Genomic DNA, 17,092 nt, shown 5'->3' on the forward strand with positions numbered 1-17,092 from the left:
ACGAACCCAGACAACCTACAGTCCTGAAGGAGGAATCAAGGAGGAGAGAATTGCTGATTTGGGGGCATATGTCTAGGGAATATCGCAGGAAAATTGGGAGGGGCAGGAAAACCCTTACCCCTAACTCCCTGGCTTACCTGGGACATGGTAGGTATGCGTGACATTGTGTTCAACTAGCACTTGATGGACACCAGGCTCAGGAACTAGAAAGGACTCATTGTATGGGGGCTTGAATTGACCACTCTCCTGTTCTCCATCTCCAAATGTCCACCTGGAGAAGGGGGAAGAGAAGGGGTCAGGGAGTGAGCAGGTAGCTTGAAGCGAGAGAAGGGAGGTCAAGATTATCAGCCAGACCCAGCACGGGACTAATTTAGGGTGGGAAAGGTGATGCCCACCACCTCTTGTCCCAGCAGCCCAAGGGGCAATAACTGGAATTGACACACAGCATTTGGAGAGGGAAACTACCTCTTCTAGGTCAGAGGGGTGACATTTCAATTCCAGAGAAGATGAAGAGGAAGGCAAAGAAGTATTAAAATGCTCATACGGCTCTTTGGAATTTGCTCAGGGTGAACAAATTTCCCTGCTCCTGCCCCCTACCCTCTGCTGCCTAACATGTAACTGACTGCACAGGTTTCCTAACTCTAGTTGAGGAGATCCCCCAAAAAGGGGCATGTTCTCAGACCAATGCAGACTAGCCTAAATGTCCCTAGCCACAACTTTGGCAATGGCAACTCCAAAGGGAAGGCACTGTGTCCATCTGACCAGCAGGGAAACTGAGGCTCAGAGTAGCACAGGGGCTGAGCTGGAACACAGACCTAAGAGCCCTTGTTGCCAGTCCCCTATGGCTATGGGGGAAGACTCACAGGAAAGCTACTTCCACAGCCGAGTCCACTTGGACACTGGCACCAAGCTGCAGCGTGGTGTTCTGGGGAATGATGGCTGGAACCTCTGACATCACCAGGTCTCTCATCTTATTCATCTTCTCCACTGTGACATTGTAGTTCACGGTGACGTTACTCACGTGGTTGGAGGCTGTCAGCTGTAGGACACAGGCAGGGCTGGTACCAGAGACCTTGAACCAGGTCCTCAGAGAAGAGGAAGGGGAGAGTAATAGAAAAGGAAGCCAGACAGGAATTCAAAGACAAAGCAGCATACACACACAGAGGAACAGAAGGTTAGAGGCAGAAGGTTAGAGAAAGACCCACAGAGTCCCTCTCCTCCTCCCCCTTCCCTCTCCCAACACTCCCAACCAACTCACTCACCCTTAGGTTTTTCAGGACCCTTCAGGAACAGAAGCAAAGCAGAAAAAAAAGGCAGAGGTGAGATCACAGGAAGCGGTTGCTACGTCAGCCTGTCCTGCTTAGGAAGCAGGGATGCCCAGGCCCAGAGCAGCCAGCTGGCCTCTCTCTAAAGCCCAGGAAACAGACAAGGGGCCGGGACCCTATTTCTATTTACCGAGAGCTTAAAGACAGCAGCACTCTGGTAGATGACATTGAAGACAATGTTGTAGAAGGTCAGAGACTGTTTATCATCGATGGTCCACTTAAAGACGACATCAGAGCCAGCATCAACTACAGGGCTGTATCTCTGGAATGAAGGATACAGGTCACATTCCCCATGTTCCCAAGTTGGGGAGCGGACAGCCGAGACCTCTCCTACCAAAATGGGCCAAGAAGGGCATTAGGGAATCCCAGACTATTCCTAATTATGGCTCCTTTACCTAACCCTGATTGGTAATAATTCCTTCTGGCTCCAGTAAAGAGATGTGAGGACTTGCATTCATTTATTCATTCAACAAACCTTTATTAAACTTATTGTATGCTAGACTCTGAGGATACAAAGTGAAATATGAAACAATATTTGCAGATATCCCACTTAACCAGCACATGCAGTCCTTTCTATAAACTGCCTAATGGGCTGGAGTTCTTCTCCAGCTTGCCTCCCCCATCCCCAACACTAGGCAGTCAGACTATAACTGTGATTAGGAAGAAATGCTCCCCACTTAAAATCAGCTAAACTTATTGCCCAAGATTCTAGACCTCAAGTCAGGGTATCCAGGGACTAAAGCTACTGTTATTCCTAATCCCCTGAGAAGGGCAAAAAGAGGAATCCTTTTAAGTACGTGTGACTTATATCCAAAGCAACCTCTCAGTCCTTCTGTTCCCTGGTTCCTACTCACCACTAAGGTGCTCTGCAACACCCGAGTCTGGGGGTTTGGGGTGGCACTGAGTCCTCGGATAGGCTCCTCAGCCTTCACTTGGATGCTGATGTTCTCACAGCTCACATGGTTCTCTGCCACAATCTCCACCAGCCTTTCATCCTCTCCAAGACCATCAAGTTCAAGTAACGCAAACCAGGTATCATTGGTTTCCCGGATACAGTCTTCTGTCAACTGGGCCACCCCTGGAGGGCAGGAGGCTTCAAAGGGCACACTCTGGTTGCTGCCCAGCTGACTGGCTGTGGAGTTGACCCCTGAACTGATCTTCAGCACTAGGTAAGTCCAGTTGGTAGAAACATAGAATCGACCACTCTCGGGGCTAGGATGAATGACTCTGAGTCCCACCACAGGCGAGAGCACATTGAAGCTACAGGACAGGTTGTGGCTGGACACACCATTGTCCACAGAAGCTCGAACCACATAGTGCCCAAGGTGCTGTAGCCCAGGGTTAGGGGGCTGGCCAAGCAGATGGGTTACCTGTTCTGTAGCAAAGAGCAGACGCAGGGAACAGGTGGTGCCATTGAGGGTAAGCATCTCAGAGAGGTGAGCAGGCAGGCTGTGCAGCCAAGTTGAGACACTGGCATTTAAACACTCAGGCTGGAGGTGTTGTTGGTGGGAAAGTGCTTCATGACGGGGCATACAACGTAGGAGAGCACCTGGGCCTGCATCATGTTGGATACTGAAGAGATCCCCAGGAAGCAAGGAGATATTCTTGCTGCTGAAGCTGACCTGGAGAGAAGAGCAGTACTGTTAGATATGTCAACCCAAGTGGCCCCACCACTGATTTCTGGAAAGCAGTGACTAGGATGTGTAAGGGGGTTAGGCAGAATCTTCCTTGAAACAAAAGGAATTATAAGATGACCTGGAAAAACTTCAGTCCTATTGCCCTGAAGGTGAGTGAGGACAGACACAGCCCCTCCACTGTCCCTTCTCCCCCAGTGTATGTCTTCATTGCCATCTCAGCTGGGGCTCCGTCCCTGGGTATATGGCATCAGAGCAGTCTGCTCCCTTGAATACAGGAACTCTTAAAACTTTTTTGTGTCCAGGACACCTTTGATAGTTGGGTGAAACCCTTCTCAGAATGATGCTTTTATGAGCATAAAATAAAATACACAGTATTACAAAGGAAAATAATTATGCTGAAATAGTTATCCCTCCAAATTATATATTTTGATGTGGAACTTAGTTTATTTTTTAAAAAGTCTCGACTTTAACCAAATAGCACCAGAAATGTCCTCTTTGCTTCTGCTTTTGCTTCTGGGTTGTTTTGCTATTATTTGCATGGTTGCTGTCAGTGTATACATTGCTTTTGGGATTCTGTTTCCTATCCTCTGCATCCCTTCATATAAGACTTCCCACAAAACTCCATGTTCTTCATACTATCACTGTCACATAGTCATATATTAGTTTGCCCAGCTGATTCTCTAATCCTTGGACATGTGGGTTATTTCCAGGGTTTTTATTCCTGTGAATGGTGTTTCAAAGAATCATTTTATAGAAGCAGGTGTCCTCCCGCCTTACCACCACTCCCCTCCCTTCATCACAAATATTCTCAGGGTTCAAAATATATTTTTAAAACCAAGTTCACAGACTCCAGGTTTAGAACCCTCACTCTAACAGGATTGTTCCCCAGAAAGAACTCTGAAGGAAAGAACATTCTCCTTTCCCCTCCCTTTCTCTCCCCTCCCTTCCTCTCCCCTCTTCTTCCCTCCCCTCCTCTCCCCTCCCCTCCTCTTTTTTCCCCTGCTCTCTTCTCCTTCCCTCTCCCCACCCCCAGGGCCCAGGTCCAGAGCTGGGGATACATACTGAGAACTTCGAGGAAGGGCCCGCTGGGATGGAGAACAGGAACTCCCTCCAAAATGAGTAGTAGCTAGACCAATGGTTGTCTTGTTCAGAGGAGGAATCATTAGCACAGGGTGATATGCTACAAGGACTGTCCAGGGGCAAGCACATATTTGCCAAAGGGCACCAGTGCTCTCCAGCCAAACATTCAAGGGGTAACCATGTTTGGTTGTCTAAGGGTGGACATGAAAGTTGGCTGGTGTTCTCTGGGATACCTGGAAGGAGAGCAAGAAGGGGATATGAGACTGAGGACCCATTTGCCCTAAAGGGAAAATCCCAGTCACACCCAGCTAACCCTTCTACCCTACTCCCAAGAAGATAAACTGTTTAGTATCTTTCTCTAGCAATAAACGGAGAAGACCCAGTCTCAGCACAGACCAAGTGGGTTAGGCCAAGGGGTCAAAAAACACGGGCTTGAATCCTGACTCTAAACATACTCTTTCTGAATGATATTGGGCTGATTTCATCCCTTCCCTGTAGACAAACACTATTATCCAACAGTTGTGTCTAACTCATAGGCTCTGGCATGCAGAGAGGGCCCAGGCCAGGCCTCTAAATCCTTTCCCTATTTAGCCATACTCTCCCCACCTCCCTCCCACCTCAGGGCCGAGCCATGAAAATATGATAGCATCTTACCTCCTCGCACAGGACGATACACCTGAAACCTCATTTGTACAGGCTCTATCAGGTCCTGAGTCCCAAACTCAGCAGCAGTGAGAAAACCCTTATGCTGCAGCACCATGCCAGGAAAAATCATCACCTGGACAGTGAGAGAAACAGATCTCAATATACAAGTAGAACCCTGTATGTTGCCAACCTGGATCAAATGGTCCTCTGTGTTGAAGACTCTGCTCAGAGCTGGCAGGAAAGGGGAAAAAGAGAGGATCTTTACTCTTGGAGAAACCCTTGTATGTTGCGGGGGAGAGGAAGAATTCCTGACCTCAGGAAACTCCCAGTCTAAGAAGAGGCACTGCCCAGTATGATGGGATATAAATCATTCTTGTCTTTGGGGGGAAAGGAGAGCTCCTATTCTGACAAATAGAGACCATCCTTGTCTTTATGGAGCTCATAGTCTGACAAGAAACATGACTCCATCCTTTGGGGAGCACCCAATCTGATGGGGGACACATATTCCTGTTGTCAGGTAACTTCCAGTCTCACTGGGAGATGAGGAGGCCTCAGGAATTTTCCAATCTGATGGGGAGGAAGAGTTCCCAGCCCTCAAGGGAGGGATTCTTAACCTAATTCAAAAGACAAGGTGCAAACATATTAAAAAGATCCAAGTAGGGGACCAACAAATGCTGAGGGATGGGGGTAGGAGATGAAAAGCGCATGAATAATCAGAATCAGGTGGGGGTGAATCAGATGAGGCTTCCTGGAGGAGGTGAGTTTTCAACAGGATTGGCAGGAAAGATTTAGGATGCAGAAGCTCCATGTTACCTCCACAGTCTCATGTCCTGGGGCAGAGAGGACATCCTGCTCCTCCACAGGGACCATGGGCCCTGGTAGATCCGAGTTGGCATCACCCACAAAGAAATTCTCCGCGTTAGACACTGCCCCTAGTAAGGAGAAGAGACTGATGACTTTGGTGCTCTTGAGGGTCAGAAGGTCTGAAGGAGGTGTCTGATCTTGGAGAAGAGGAAGCAATAGCTTGAATGGCCAGAGAGAAGCAGAGGCTTGTGGATTTTTTTTTTCTTCTTTCTGTGTGTGTGTGTGTGTGTGTGTGTGTGTGTGTGTGTGTATGATGGTAACGGTAGTGGTAGCTAGAAATGGACAGGTACACTTGCTATTCAACAGCCTCAGGCCTCTCTAATCCCCCCCATCCCCACAACTTGGCTCTAAGTCAGCCACTGACCCATGGATAACCATCTGGGGCAAGTGAGTGGTACCTAGCTCCAAGAGTAGCATTTGAGAGCTGTATAGCTCCCCCATGTGGGATCTAAGGAGGCAATTATGGGGCCTGAGAAAGATTCTACACTGTCAGGCTGCCTTGGCCTTGGACCTTGGAGCGCTCTTGGCTGCCAGAGAGCTCGCCTCTTGGGGTTTGTATGAGTGTGTGTGCATGCATGCGTGTGTGTTTGTGTGTGTGTGTGTGTGTGTGTGTGTGCTCTCTCCCCACCTCCCAAGACTGAATACCTGTGGGCTGGAACTCGCACACATAGCTGTGGGTGGCTGTACAGAGGTCGGTATTGCACTGGCCAGCGGGGCCCAGGCGCACACAGTGCTCAGCGTTGGCGGGGTGTGGCTCTCCAGGCAGCCAGTTCTGACAGCTCTCCAGGCTGAAAGCCTCTCCATGGGGTGACACCCCAGGACCCGTCAAGGCCGTGAAGCCAATCCACACATCGAGGCTCCTGTCAATAGTCAGGGTCCACTTAGCTATAGCCCCAGTGATATTTGAGACTAGGGAAGAGTGAGAAGTTGCTAGCCCCAAGAAACAGTGTTCTCCGGTCCTCAAGATCAGGAAAACAACTCCCTCCACATAGGGCAGAGCAAGGCACGATAGTGGGGGGAGAGAGAAGCAGCTTTTCTTTGGAGACTATTCATGTCTAAGAATAGATTCTCTGTGTCTCTGTCCCTCCTAAGCCTTAGACTCATGGCCTGGGTAGAAAGACCATGCTGTAAAAATGGAGTCACTGGTTTAAGGGCAAAGTCCTGGAGGAATATAGTCAATATACATCTGCAAAGTCAGCGCTTATGGGGAGTATGAGTTTAGTGTCTACAGAGTCCTAGTCACAGCCAGGCCTCTTCCTTCATGTAACTTCGCTGTCCCCTAGCTGCCAAGGCCTTCTCCAAGTGTTTTCTCCCAGCTAGCACTCCCTGCCACACCACGTCAGGATGGGCGTGTGCATGAATCACGAGGGAGGAAGATTCTTCTTTCTCCCAAAGTGGAAGCGCCCCTTCCCAATCCTCCCCTATCCAGACCCGTAGCTGAAGAATTGCAGTATGGACTGAGAATGAGCAGCTCAGTTCTGGACTGAGTTGTGACCTTAGAGATGGGCCCCAGGATCTCCGTTCTATTCAGCACCTCCCATGAAATCACCCGTGCAAGGTCCCCTTCTGTCCACTGATCTTTGGGGTTTGAAAGCCTCTCTGTGAGCTGGTGGGAGGGAGAGGGAGTAGCATCACCAGGAAATAAAGAGACACACACACACACACACTGCTCACATGTATTCATATGGACAAGTGGCTTTTACAGAATAACTTTGCTTTGTTTCTTGGTCTCTCAGGGTGGGGGAGAAACAGAGACAGAGACAGAGAGAGATAGAGAGAGATAGAGAGAGAGAGAGAGAGAGAGAGAGAGACAGAGAGAGAAAGAGAGAGAGAGAGAGAAGAAGAAGAAGAAAAACAGAGTCAGAAAAAAACCAAGCAGACAAGCTAAGAGATCCACTAAAATTTCTTGCTAATGGGAACCACATTTCTGCTTCATTTCCCCTAGAAATCTGAAGCCTTCAAAATGGATGACTCCATGCATGTGTCTTCTCAGAGAGGGTTGGTCACACCTGCTTTGACTAGGACTTGTTTAAGAGGGTCTGAATATTCAAGCGTACAGGGCCCAAGGTGGTAGAGGTCAAGAAGGGACAGACACACAGTCAGAGATCATAGGAGTACTCAAAAAGAGAAGCTGGTATCGAGAAACATCGTAGCCAAGACAGAGTTTCTCCCTTCCAGGGATGTGAGCACTCAGGAGACACTTGAGATAGGAGAGTTGGGGTATAAAATTCACTGAGAATATTGAGTGTGAGGTTAGGATGGGCCTGGGGCATCAGAGAATTCCAGGGACTGTTCCATTTTGCCCTGTACATCTGGGAAACAGATTCCCCTACTGGGTGGTGATGGGGGAGGGGCATGAAGTCCAGGGAGGGGCCACTGGGAAACACCCCTCCACCCCCACATCTGGGCCATTCCGTGTGCTTTCCTAGACATGTTTATAAAAGCCACCCCTGGCCAACATCTGCATCTGGTAGTGTTGACAAGAGCAAGCCATCAGGACGGAAGAGTTCTTCTCCCCAGGGCCAGAGCAATAATAGCCCTGCCATGGCAGCTGGCCAACTGGACAGAACCACCTCCGGACCAAGCTGCCCAGTCCAGCTGCCCCCTCCTATTCTCCCTCCCCTCTTCTGCCTCAGCTCTCACGCCCTTTTTCGCTCTCTGACTTCTCCAGTGGGTATTTGCAAGAGCTGACTACATCCAGGGACTAAAGTCCTCAGACCCAGTGTATACATATCTTATGTCCTGCTTCTTGCCCTCCCCCCCCCCCCCCACCCCCCCCCGCTCCGCCACCGCCCCAGGGCTTTGGGGAAATCCCCACTACCAATGCCCTGCCATCCTTTTTCCAGCAGTCTCTCTATTATCCATGCTACAATGAACAGATGTGTTCTGGATAATCCAAGAAGCATGTCTATGGGTTTGGGAGTAGTGATTTCTTTTATTTTAAATTTTATTTTATTTTTGGTCCACCTTCTCTCCCTCTTACCTCTCTCAATGCCCCCCCCATGAGAAAGCAAGGAAAACAAAGCCCATTACAAATATGTATAGTCAAGCAAAATAAATTTTAGCATTGATCCTCTCTCTCTGTGTTTCTGTCTGTATATATGTATGTATGTATGTATATACATGCATACATACATACATATATACATATATATGTGCATGTATATATATGTGCATATATATATACACACACACATATGTTTCAATCTATACCCTGTGTCTGTTCCCTCCCTATTCAGAGATAGGTAACACATTTCATCATGAGTCCTCTAGAATTGTTGCTGGTCATTGTGGTGATCGGAGTTCCTAAGTCTTTCCAACGATCCAAGACAATTCTAAAGGATCCATGGTGAAAAATGCTATCCATTTCCAGAGAGAAAACTCATGAAGTGCAGATTGAAGCATACTTTTTTTTTAAACTTATTTTTCTTGGGGTTTGTGTGTGTGTGTGTGTGTTTTCTTTTGCATGACAGCTAATATGGAAATATGTTTTGCATGATTTCACACGTATAATCAATATCATACTGCTTGCCTTCTCCAGGGGTGGGGGAGGAATGGGAGTGAGAAAATCTGGAACTCAAAATTTTTAAAAATGAATGCTAAAAAAACTTTTTACATGTAACTGGGAAATATTTAACAAAATAATTTTTAAAAACAATTTTAAAAAAGAATTCCTAAGTCTTTCGAAGTTGTGTTTTTATTATCTTAGACAAGCATTCTCATTCTAATTCTGCCTAGCTTAGATGTATAATGCTCATAACTGAGCAGTAGCTAAGCACACACTTCTTGCACTATGTGGAAAAGCGGGGCGGGGTGGGGATGATAAGGGTGGCCAAAAGTGGTTCCCTAATTTTTCAACATCTATACACTCAAATCCTCCCTCGATGCTAATAGTGGTATGGAACTGACTTTGGGTTCTCAGAGGTTATGCCAGTGGGGCACAGGCTCTATCAAATTAGTAAAACCACATATATGGGCACAGTGATTGTCTACTGTGTGAAGAGAAGTCCAGCTAAGTTCAAAAAGGATTATGACTGAGTCGACAGCAGGGTGATAGATTGTTTTGGCTTAGCAACTCTCACCAACTCATTGAGGGGCTGCCATCTACATCATCAGAGAGAATGCCCACACTGATGAACCAATGGCTTCTGTTTATCCATGGATAGTCAAATGAAGAGTCCACAACTGAAAGACTGTGATGGCCCCTACCTCTAGGGCTCCCTCTTTTATCTTTAGCGCTTGTGGGGGTTCCCCACAAGCCTGACAGTTGGATGCCTGTGTCTACAGAGTGCCTGCCAGATTTGAGACTCAGAGTTCAAAGAGCTAAGGATCTTTAGACCCGCTTCAACCATTCCTTTAGACTCCTAGGTAATAGAGATCCCATCTCTGGCCAGGAAACCAGTCCAAGTGGATTCCTTGTATCCTGTCTGTAGCAGGCAGAGAAAATACTGCCCTTACCTGGTGACCTGGGAGACCAGGAAGTGTTGAATCTCAGGGCTGCCCACAATGGCCAGGTCTCCCCCGCCCCAGGCTTGACAATGCCTCTGGGCCTGGAGCCACGAAGCCTTCTCCACTACCAGGCGGTAGCAGTGACCATTTCCAGGGAAGATCTCAGTGTCAGAGGGGCAGAGGGGGTGGACCACTGTAAAACAGGGTGGGGAAAGAAAGAGTAAGTGTTTCTTTTGAGGGAAACCCGGGAAGACCCCACTGTAGCAGTGAACAAAACTCCTGGGCATTCTGCCTTGTGCCTTGGCCTCTTCTAGGGAGTTGGACCCAGATAAGTAGGGGTGGGGGGCCATGAAGGCTCCTTCCTGGCTGTTCCATTATACTTTGAATCATTAGTAAGAACATGATGGGTAGGGAACTAGGTTATGCAGACCACGAAGCTAGAAGGTAGGGAAAACTAGTAGAATTAGTGGATTCACTTCCCTCAGATCCCACCCCAGGACCCTGGAAGGAGTAAATCTGAGCAGGAAGAAGAAAAATGGGCATGTTCCCATGGGACTGACCTCGGGCAGGCTGCTCGCTCTCTGCCATGATGCTGTAGATGGCACTGAGCCCGGTGCCTCCTCGGTTCCGGATACTAAATTCAAGGCTTTCGTTATTTTGTAGCCAAGATGGGCACAGCAGCTCTAGTTCTGTTGGCACAGCCTCTATCTGCACCTCTGTCCACAGCAAGGCTGTCCTCGCTTCCAAGGTCAGAACAGCAGTCACATTGTAGTGACCAGGGAGAGTAAATCGGTGAGATGCGGCAGGGCCAGTGATCAATGCCAAAGCCCCGTCCCCAAAGTCCCATCTCAAGTCGTTGGCAGGAAGTGGGGTGCTTACATTGAAGGCCACAGGGTGGCCAGCAGGCTGGGGGACCCCAGGCCCCAAGAGTGAAGCTTCTAGGGAGGCAGGGAAGACATTATGGAGAATAATGGGTACCCGGCATGCAGCAGGAGATGCCGTGAACCCTGGGCAGAAGAGGAGGCAGCTAGAGGAGGCATTGGTGGAGTGTGCTTTACCACAGAAACAGCAGCCCTCCTCTGAGAGACCCCCATACTCCTGACCAAGGGAAAAACAGAAGGCACTGCAGAAGCTCCGGGCCAGGACACCATCATGGGCAGCAGAGAAGACGACTAGAGCTATGGTGCTTGAGCTGTTGTCTTGGAGGCAGGCAATATACTCCTCATCTGGCAGGATAGGGAAACACGTGGCATGAGGGGCTGGCATTCCCTTTCTTCGGGAAGCCTTCCTTGATTTCCCCTTCCCTGTCCACATGCCTCCCATGGTTTGGACCACTTATTGTTTTATGAACTCAATTTGTCCTATCTCAATTTGTACTTGTTTCTAAGTGGCTTTTTCAGTCTTCATTTTCCTGTCTCTGTCCTACTTTTCCCACATCAAAAGCTCCCCAAATCAGGGACTAGCTCTCCTCCTTCCTCCTGTCTTTTCCCCACAGGACCTAGAAAAGGACTCTGCCAGAAGGGAAACTCAGCATGCAGTGCCAACTGACCCCTCCAGGAAGCTTGCCCCACTCACCACAGGTGTCATCAGAGAAGGAGACGCTGAGGATGGGGACATCTGCCAGGTGAGGTGGCTCGGCACACCGAGCCTCCCTCAGCTGAACCACACTGACCTTCTGCTCATCCACCCAGCTGGGTAACCAGGATAGGTTGCAGTCACAGACAAATGGATTCAGACTCAAGTTTCTGCCACAAGAGAAAGGATGGGGATCAGGAGAACCTCAGACATAGAGGAAATGGGGCAAAGGCAAGCTAGTTCAACTTCTGCCTATATGTAAATAGCCCACACTTGAGGGAAAATGGGAAGAGGGCTTATTTTGAAGTCCCTTAGGAATTAGGACTCCATCACTTCCCTTGGGCACCCTTCCAGGCAGTGTTCACCTCGTCCTGATGGTGGAGAGTAAATGTCTAATCTAAATTTCTCTGAGAACCCTGGTGTCTTAGTAGGTGAGACTTGCCGGGGCTCATGTTCCACTGCCATCAGCTTCGAATATTTACTACGTCCTTACTACGTGCCATCCACTGAGCTAAGCACTGAGGGTACAAAGAAAAACAAAAAGTCCCAGCCCTTGAGGAGTTTAAAAGAGGACACCACACCATGCAGAGGCATGGGAGTAAGATTTGAATGGAAGTCACTTAAAAACAATTAAGTTAACTTTTTAAAAGAATGCCCTGAACTCAAAACAATAAGATTAATTATAAAATGGGTTAAACTTGCATTTAGTAAAAAAAACTGCTGTTCTGACCTTGGAAGCAAGGACAGCCTTGCTGTGGACAGAGGTGCAGACAGAGGAATGCCAGCCCCTCATGCCACTCTTTTGTTTAGTCTTTAGAGTGTGGGAGCTCCTAGAGAAGCCCTGAACCACACAGGGAAGTGATGTAGGGAGTGTTGAACCCACACTGACTTAATCTTATTGTTTGGGTCCTGTAACTTGAAGCCCCGGGAAATCCTCAAATGTGACACTCCTGACCACTCAGGAAGTAGATATCCAGATAAACGTCTTTGTCCTCCAGGAGCTACACTCAAGGTCAGTCTAAGGGGAAAGGTGTGTGTGTGTGTGTGTGTGTGTGTGTGTGTGTGTGTGTGTGTGTGTGTGTGTGTGTTGGGGCAGAGGGTGATTCTTGAACCAATCAGACTAGTTATTATTGAATGAAAATCATCCCAGCTTACATTTCACTTAAATTAAATAAATTAGCAAATATTCCTTCTTCTAGTGTCGAAATCTTGTTGTTGCTGATGTCTCTGGAAGATAGGAAAAGAAAGAGAAAGGTCTTTTAGTTATAATGATTATGTCTCCCTCCCTCCCAGAACTAAGGACTGACCTGGGTGCTTGCTGTGCCTAACACTTAGCTAGCTTGGCCGAAGTTGGTTGTTCCCTTCTTAGAATGCCTGACTGCTTCCTTGGGCAAGTCAAAGCCCTTTCTGCCTTGTTTATAATAAATACCACTGACTTATAAATTCCCAAAGCATTGATTTGTCTTCTCTAATCTAACATTGGTCATCTTCAGTCCTTCATTGTCTTCTAATTGTTTCAAGTATATAGGTTTGGTCTTCCCCACTAGACTGAGGGGCTTCCTTAGAGAAGAGGATGTGCGTTCTTCCCATATCACCTCTCATTGGGACAGGCACACAATATTTCAGGGATCTCCACTTTCAATGGAGTGGGCACTACTTCTACTTAGACAGATTACAGTTTCTCTCTGGCTTAGCAGATGATCACAGAGTTGCTGTGATCAAAAAAATATATCACCGACTAGCCCACCGATGATGAACCTCTGCGAAGCTACCTAGGTTCAGGTCCAGAACCCTGGTGTCTTAGTAGGTGAGACTTGCCGGGGCTCATGTTCCACTGCCATCAGCTTCGAATATTTACTACGTCCTTACTACGTGCCATCCACTGAGCTAAGCACTGAGGGTACAAAGAAAAACAAAAAGTCCCAGCCCTTGAGGAGTTTAAAAGAGGACACCACACCATGCAGAGGCATGGGAGTAAGATTTGAATGGAAGTCACTTAAAAACAATTAAGTTAACTTTTTAAAAGAATGCCCTGAACTCAAAACAATAAGATTAATTATAAAATGGGTTAAACTTGCATTTAGTAAAAAAAAATCATTGAGTGTATTTATTAACTTAATTTTCTTTGACTTCAATAAAAATATTTTTTAAATTAAATTTTTCTTTTTTGTTTTGTTAAGCCCTAAATCTAGCTCTTCTCTGGAGAGATCCCATGTGGGTTGGTTTCTTCCATTTCGGCTGTCAAGTATTTATGAATGGGCTGGATCTCACTGCCTGGTGTCACCTGACCTGTAGGACCCCTAAGGAATGGTCCTGAGGAACTTGGGGGTTGGGGAAGCAAGGTGTGGGCATGGGGTTTTTTTTGGGGGGGGTGGTTTGGATTAAAAATGGATTGATGCCAACACAAGTTTTGGAAGCATGATGGGAAGAGTATGAGGGTGGTCACAAAAGGTAGTCAGAGCAGGTAACATACAGTTGTACCAAGGCAGACAGGTTTTCAAAGAACTCCGTCTCTAACGTGCTGATGAAGTTGTCCGAGATGTCCCTGGGGAAACAAAAGGGATCATGGATAAGGCCCTTGGGTCACTTCCATGAGTTAGGCTCACAGCTGCTTCACTAAAGGTCAGGTTTCTGCTAGCATGCCTCCAAAGTGCTGGGGACAGGTAGAAGGTTTCCTGTTCTCTTCTCATGCCCATCCTTCTCTGTGAGTGGGTTTTCTAGGCATGAAGGAAGGGAGGGGAAGGAAAAGGATGCAGCCCAAAGAACCCTCTCCAGGGTCCAAGGCCATAAAATAATCCCATGTTAAAGCACAATTACTGTCCAGAGCCCAGGGTAGCTGAGGTGATCATAGAAAAGCAAACTTTGATCCAGGGCCATGGAGCAGTTCAAAAGGAACAAACGCTTGCCCCAACCAAGAGAGGGCTAGGGCTGTTCCATGAATGGAGTTCAGAAAGGTGTAGTACCCTCAGTACCCTTGGCCACTTTAATCTTCATCCTTATAATAAATGCTCACCCTTATGAACAAAGCTCTTTCTTCACAACAGCACTGCACGGTAGGTAAGTACAATCTCTAGAGGAGAGGAGACCTGGTATAGTGGATAGGGGTTGACCTCAGAGTTAGGAAGACCAGGGTTCAAATCTCACCTCTGACATACTGGCTGTGTAGCTCTGGACAAATCACTTAACCTCTCAGTGTCCCCAGATGCTTCTCTACTGTACCATTGGAGGGAGTTTCCTTCCAGGGAGTCCCTGGCACTCTTAGTTAATACAGATGACCAGAGCCAGTTCACCAGTCTGCATGTCCCTCCTCTGGGTTCTGTTGCTTCATCTTTAAAGGTAAGCACCTTCATTCTTATTGTCAAGTAATTAGTCCCAGCAGAGAGATTCCTCTGCCTCAATACACAGTCAGTTCAACCTGTCCCCAAGAGACCAAGCTACAGGGCAGTGGGAAGGGGCCAGGCTTTGATGCAGAGGCATCTGTGTGGGAATCTCAGGGAGACTTGTCTCCTAAGGTTGGCAAAGATGGATTCTCTCTCCTTTTGCTGCCCCATTTCTTTCTTTGTGACCTTATCAATCCTTACCAGAAAAGAAGTTTTTGTAACAACGGTAACAATTAGCCTGAAAATGTTGCTTTGCATGACTCACTCCCACAGGGAGGATGAGAAGGGCAACTGTCCAAGGCTATCACTACAGACAGTGGTCCTCAGGTGATGGCAGCAAAACCATGGAACGAGACAATTTGCCACCAATGAAGTCCTGAGCCCACATACACCCTGGTGTCCCCTTCCCTGGGAACACTGATGGCTTTCCTCCCACACCCTACAGAAGGAGGAGGCATCCGTGCCTAGCAGATTGACCTGGGACCATTGACAATTGCACCCCTTTTAAAAAATTATCCACTGGGGGATTTGAGATCTCACTTTAACATGTAAGTATACTATATAGCTTATCACACAATAAATACAAGTACCACTTTGGGGCCTTAAAACATGCATTAATAAAAAGTAATAATAGAAAGTGCCCCCTGAATGTTGCAGCTGCCTATATTGTCTAGCGTGGTCCCATTTCTTTTCCTCCTCTGAGAACTTTCGTTTCCCTCAGAGAAGAGATGCCTTCCCTGGGTCAAGAGTTGGGGGCTCCTCCCCTAGAGACACAGCTGTCCTGGGTCTCCATGGCAACAAAGAGCTCAAATATTTACTTTCTCTCCCCAGTGACCAGGGCCAACCTGCTATTGGAGAGAGGGAAGTATGTGTGGGGGAGTGGGGGGTGGGAGGGTGGTCTCTGGCTATCTGCCTTTTTTTCCTTCCACTTTAGATAATCCTATCACCCAAAAGGGAGCAAGCTGAGAAAACTGATTACTCCAGGGGTGGCATAAACTGATTCCCCAAAGGATTAGATAAAATCCCAGGTGACAGACTAAAAAAGGTTGAACTGAGGGTAACTTGGAAAAGGCTGGGGCATTTCTCCATGAAGTGCCCAGAGGAGACATTCCACTCCCCAAAAGCTCCCTTTAGTGACCCTGACAGAACAGATTCCTGGGGGGCACAGAAGCTATGACCTACTTAATAACAAATGCCCACACTTCTGTACTTAGCTCTTTCTTCACAACAGCACCGCAAGGTTGATGTTATAAAAATAATCTTCAACTGAAAGGAGGCCATGGCGTAGAGGATAGAGTGCTGGCCTCAGGTTCAGGAGCACCTCTGACCCATGCTGGTTGTGTGGTCTTGGGTACCATCACTTAAACTTTCAGTTCATCAGACACTTTTCTACTGCACTGATGAAATCATAGATCCAGTCCAAAAAAACCCAACCAAACAAACACAATGCTAGATACGATAAGTATCAGAATAGTTCAATGGTTTTCACATAGCAAATGTCTCAGCCGGGATTTGGATCCATGCCTTCTGATGCCAAGATTCTTCCCAATAAACCCTAATTTGAGGACCAGGTAGAAGGGGCTTCTTCCCTACAGCCAACAGAGATCAAGGGCTTACAGATTTAGAGACAGAAGGGGCTTTAAAGGTCATGTGGTCCAACCTCCTCATTTGACAACTGAGGAAACTGTGGACTAGCAAGGCTGAACAGCTCGCCCAAAGTCATGCAGGTACCAAGTGGCAGAGCTGGGATTTGGAATCCTCAGGAGATTCCAAGTTTAATGCTTTTTCCACTGTAATATGATGCATCCCCGGGACCCATCCCTAGAAAGCCAGCACCTCACACAATACCTGGTACCTGTTGTTCAGTCCTTTTGCAGTCATGTCTGACTCTTCATGACCCCATTTGGGGTCTTCTTGGCAGAGATACCAGAGTGGTTTTGCCATTTCCTTCTCCAGCTCATTTTACAGGTGAGGAAACTGGGCAAACAAGGTTAGGTGACTTGCCCAAGGTCACACAGTTAGTAAGTATCTAAGGCTGGATTTGAACTCAGGTATTCCTGACTCCAGGCCTGGTGGGTGCTCTATATAACTAACTGACCCCACCACTACACCCTCAGCCTTTAGTAAATGTTTGTTG

The 17,092-nt window shown here is 47.6% G+C and overlaps 1 protein-coding gene across 1 annotated transcript in view; it reads right to left on the reverse strand.

Moving 5' to 3' along the window:
* Positions 1-16,836, reverse strand: part of PKD1 (polycystin 1, transient receptor potential channel interacting) — a 56,770-nt gene extending 39,934 nt beyond the window's left edge. Inside the window, exons 1-13 of the mRNA XM_036739578.1 lie at positions 16,811-16,836; positions 14,049-14,120; positions 11,576-11,745; positions 10,561-11,226; positions 10,010-10,193; positions 6,197-6,411; positions 5,501-5,619; positions 4,697-4,820; positions 4,025-4,275; positions 2,180-2,947; positions 1,456-1,587; positions 864-1,039; positions 138-271 (exon numbers count right to left, since the gene is read on the reverse strand). Of these exons, the coding sequence (XP_036595473.1) occupies positions 138-271; positions 864-1,039; positions 1,456-1,587; positions 2,180-2,947; positions 4,025-4,275; positions 4,697-4,820; positions 5,501-5,619; positions 6,197-6,411; positions 10,010-10,193; positions 10,561-11,226; positions 11,576-11,745; positions 14,049-14,120; positions 16,811-16,836 (3,037 nt within the window). The remainder of the gene's footprint in view (positions 1-137; positions 272-863; positions 1,040-1,455; positions 1,588-2,179; positions 2,948-4,024; positions 4,276-4,696; positions 4,821-5,500; positions 5,620-6,196; positions 6,412-10,009; positions 10,194-10,560; positions 11,227-11,575; positions 11,746-14,048; positions 14,121-16,810) is intronic.
* Positions 16,837-17,092: the final 256 nt, after the last annotated feature.

Source organism: Trichosurus vulpecula, chromosome 9 (genome assembly GCF_011100635.1).
Source record: "Trichosurus vulpecula isolate mTriVul1 chromosome 9, mTriVul1.pri, whole genome shotgun sequence".
Lineage (NCBI taxonomy): Eukaryota > Metazoa > Chordata > Mammalia > Diprotodontia > Phalangeridae > Trichosurus > Trichosurus vulpecula.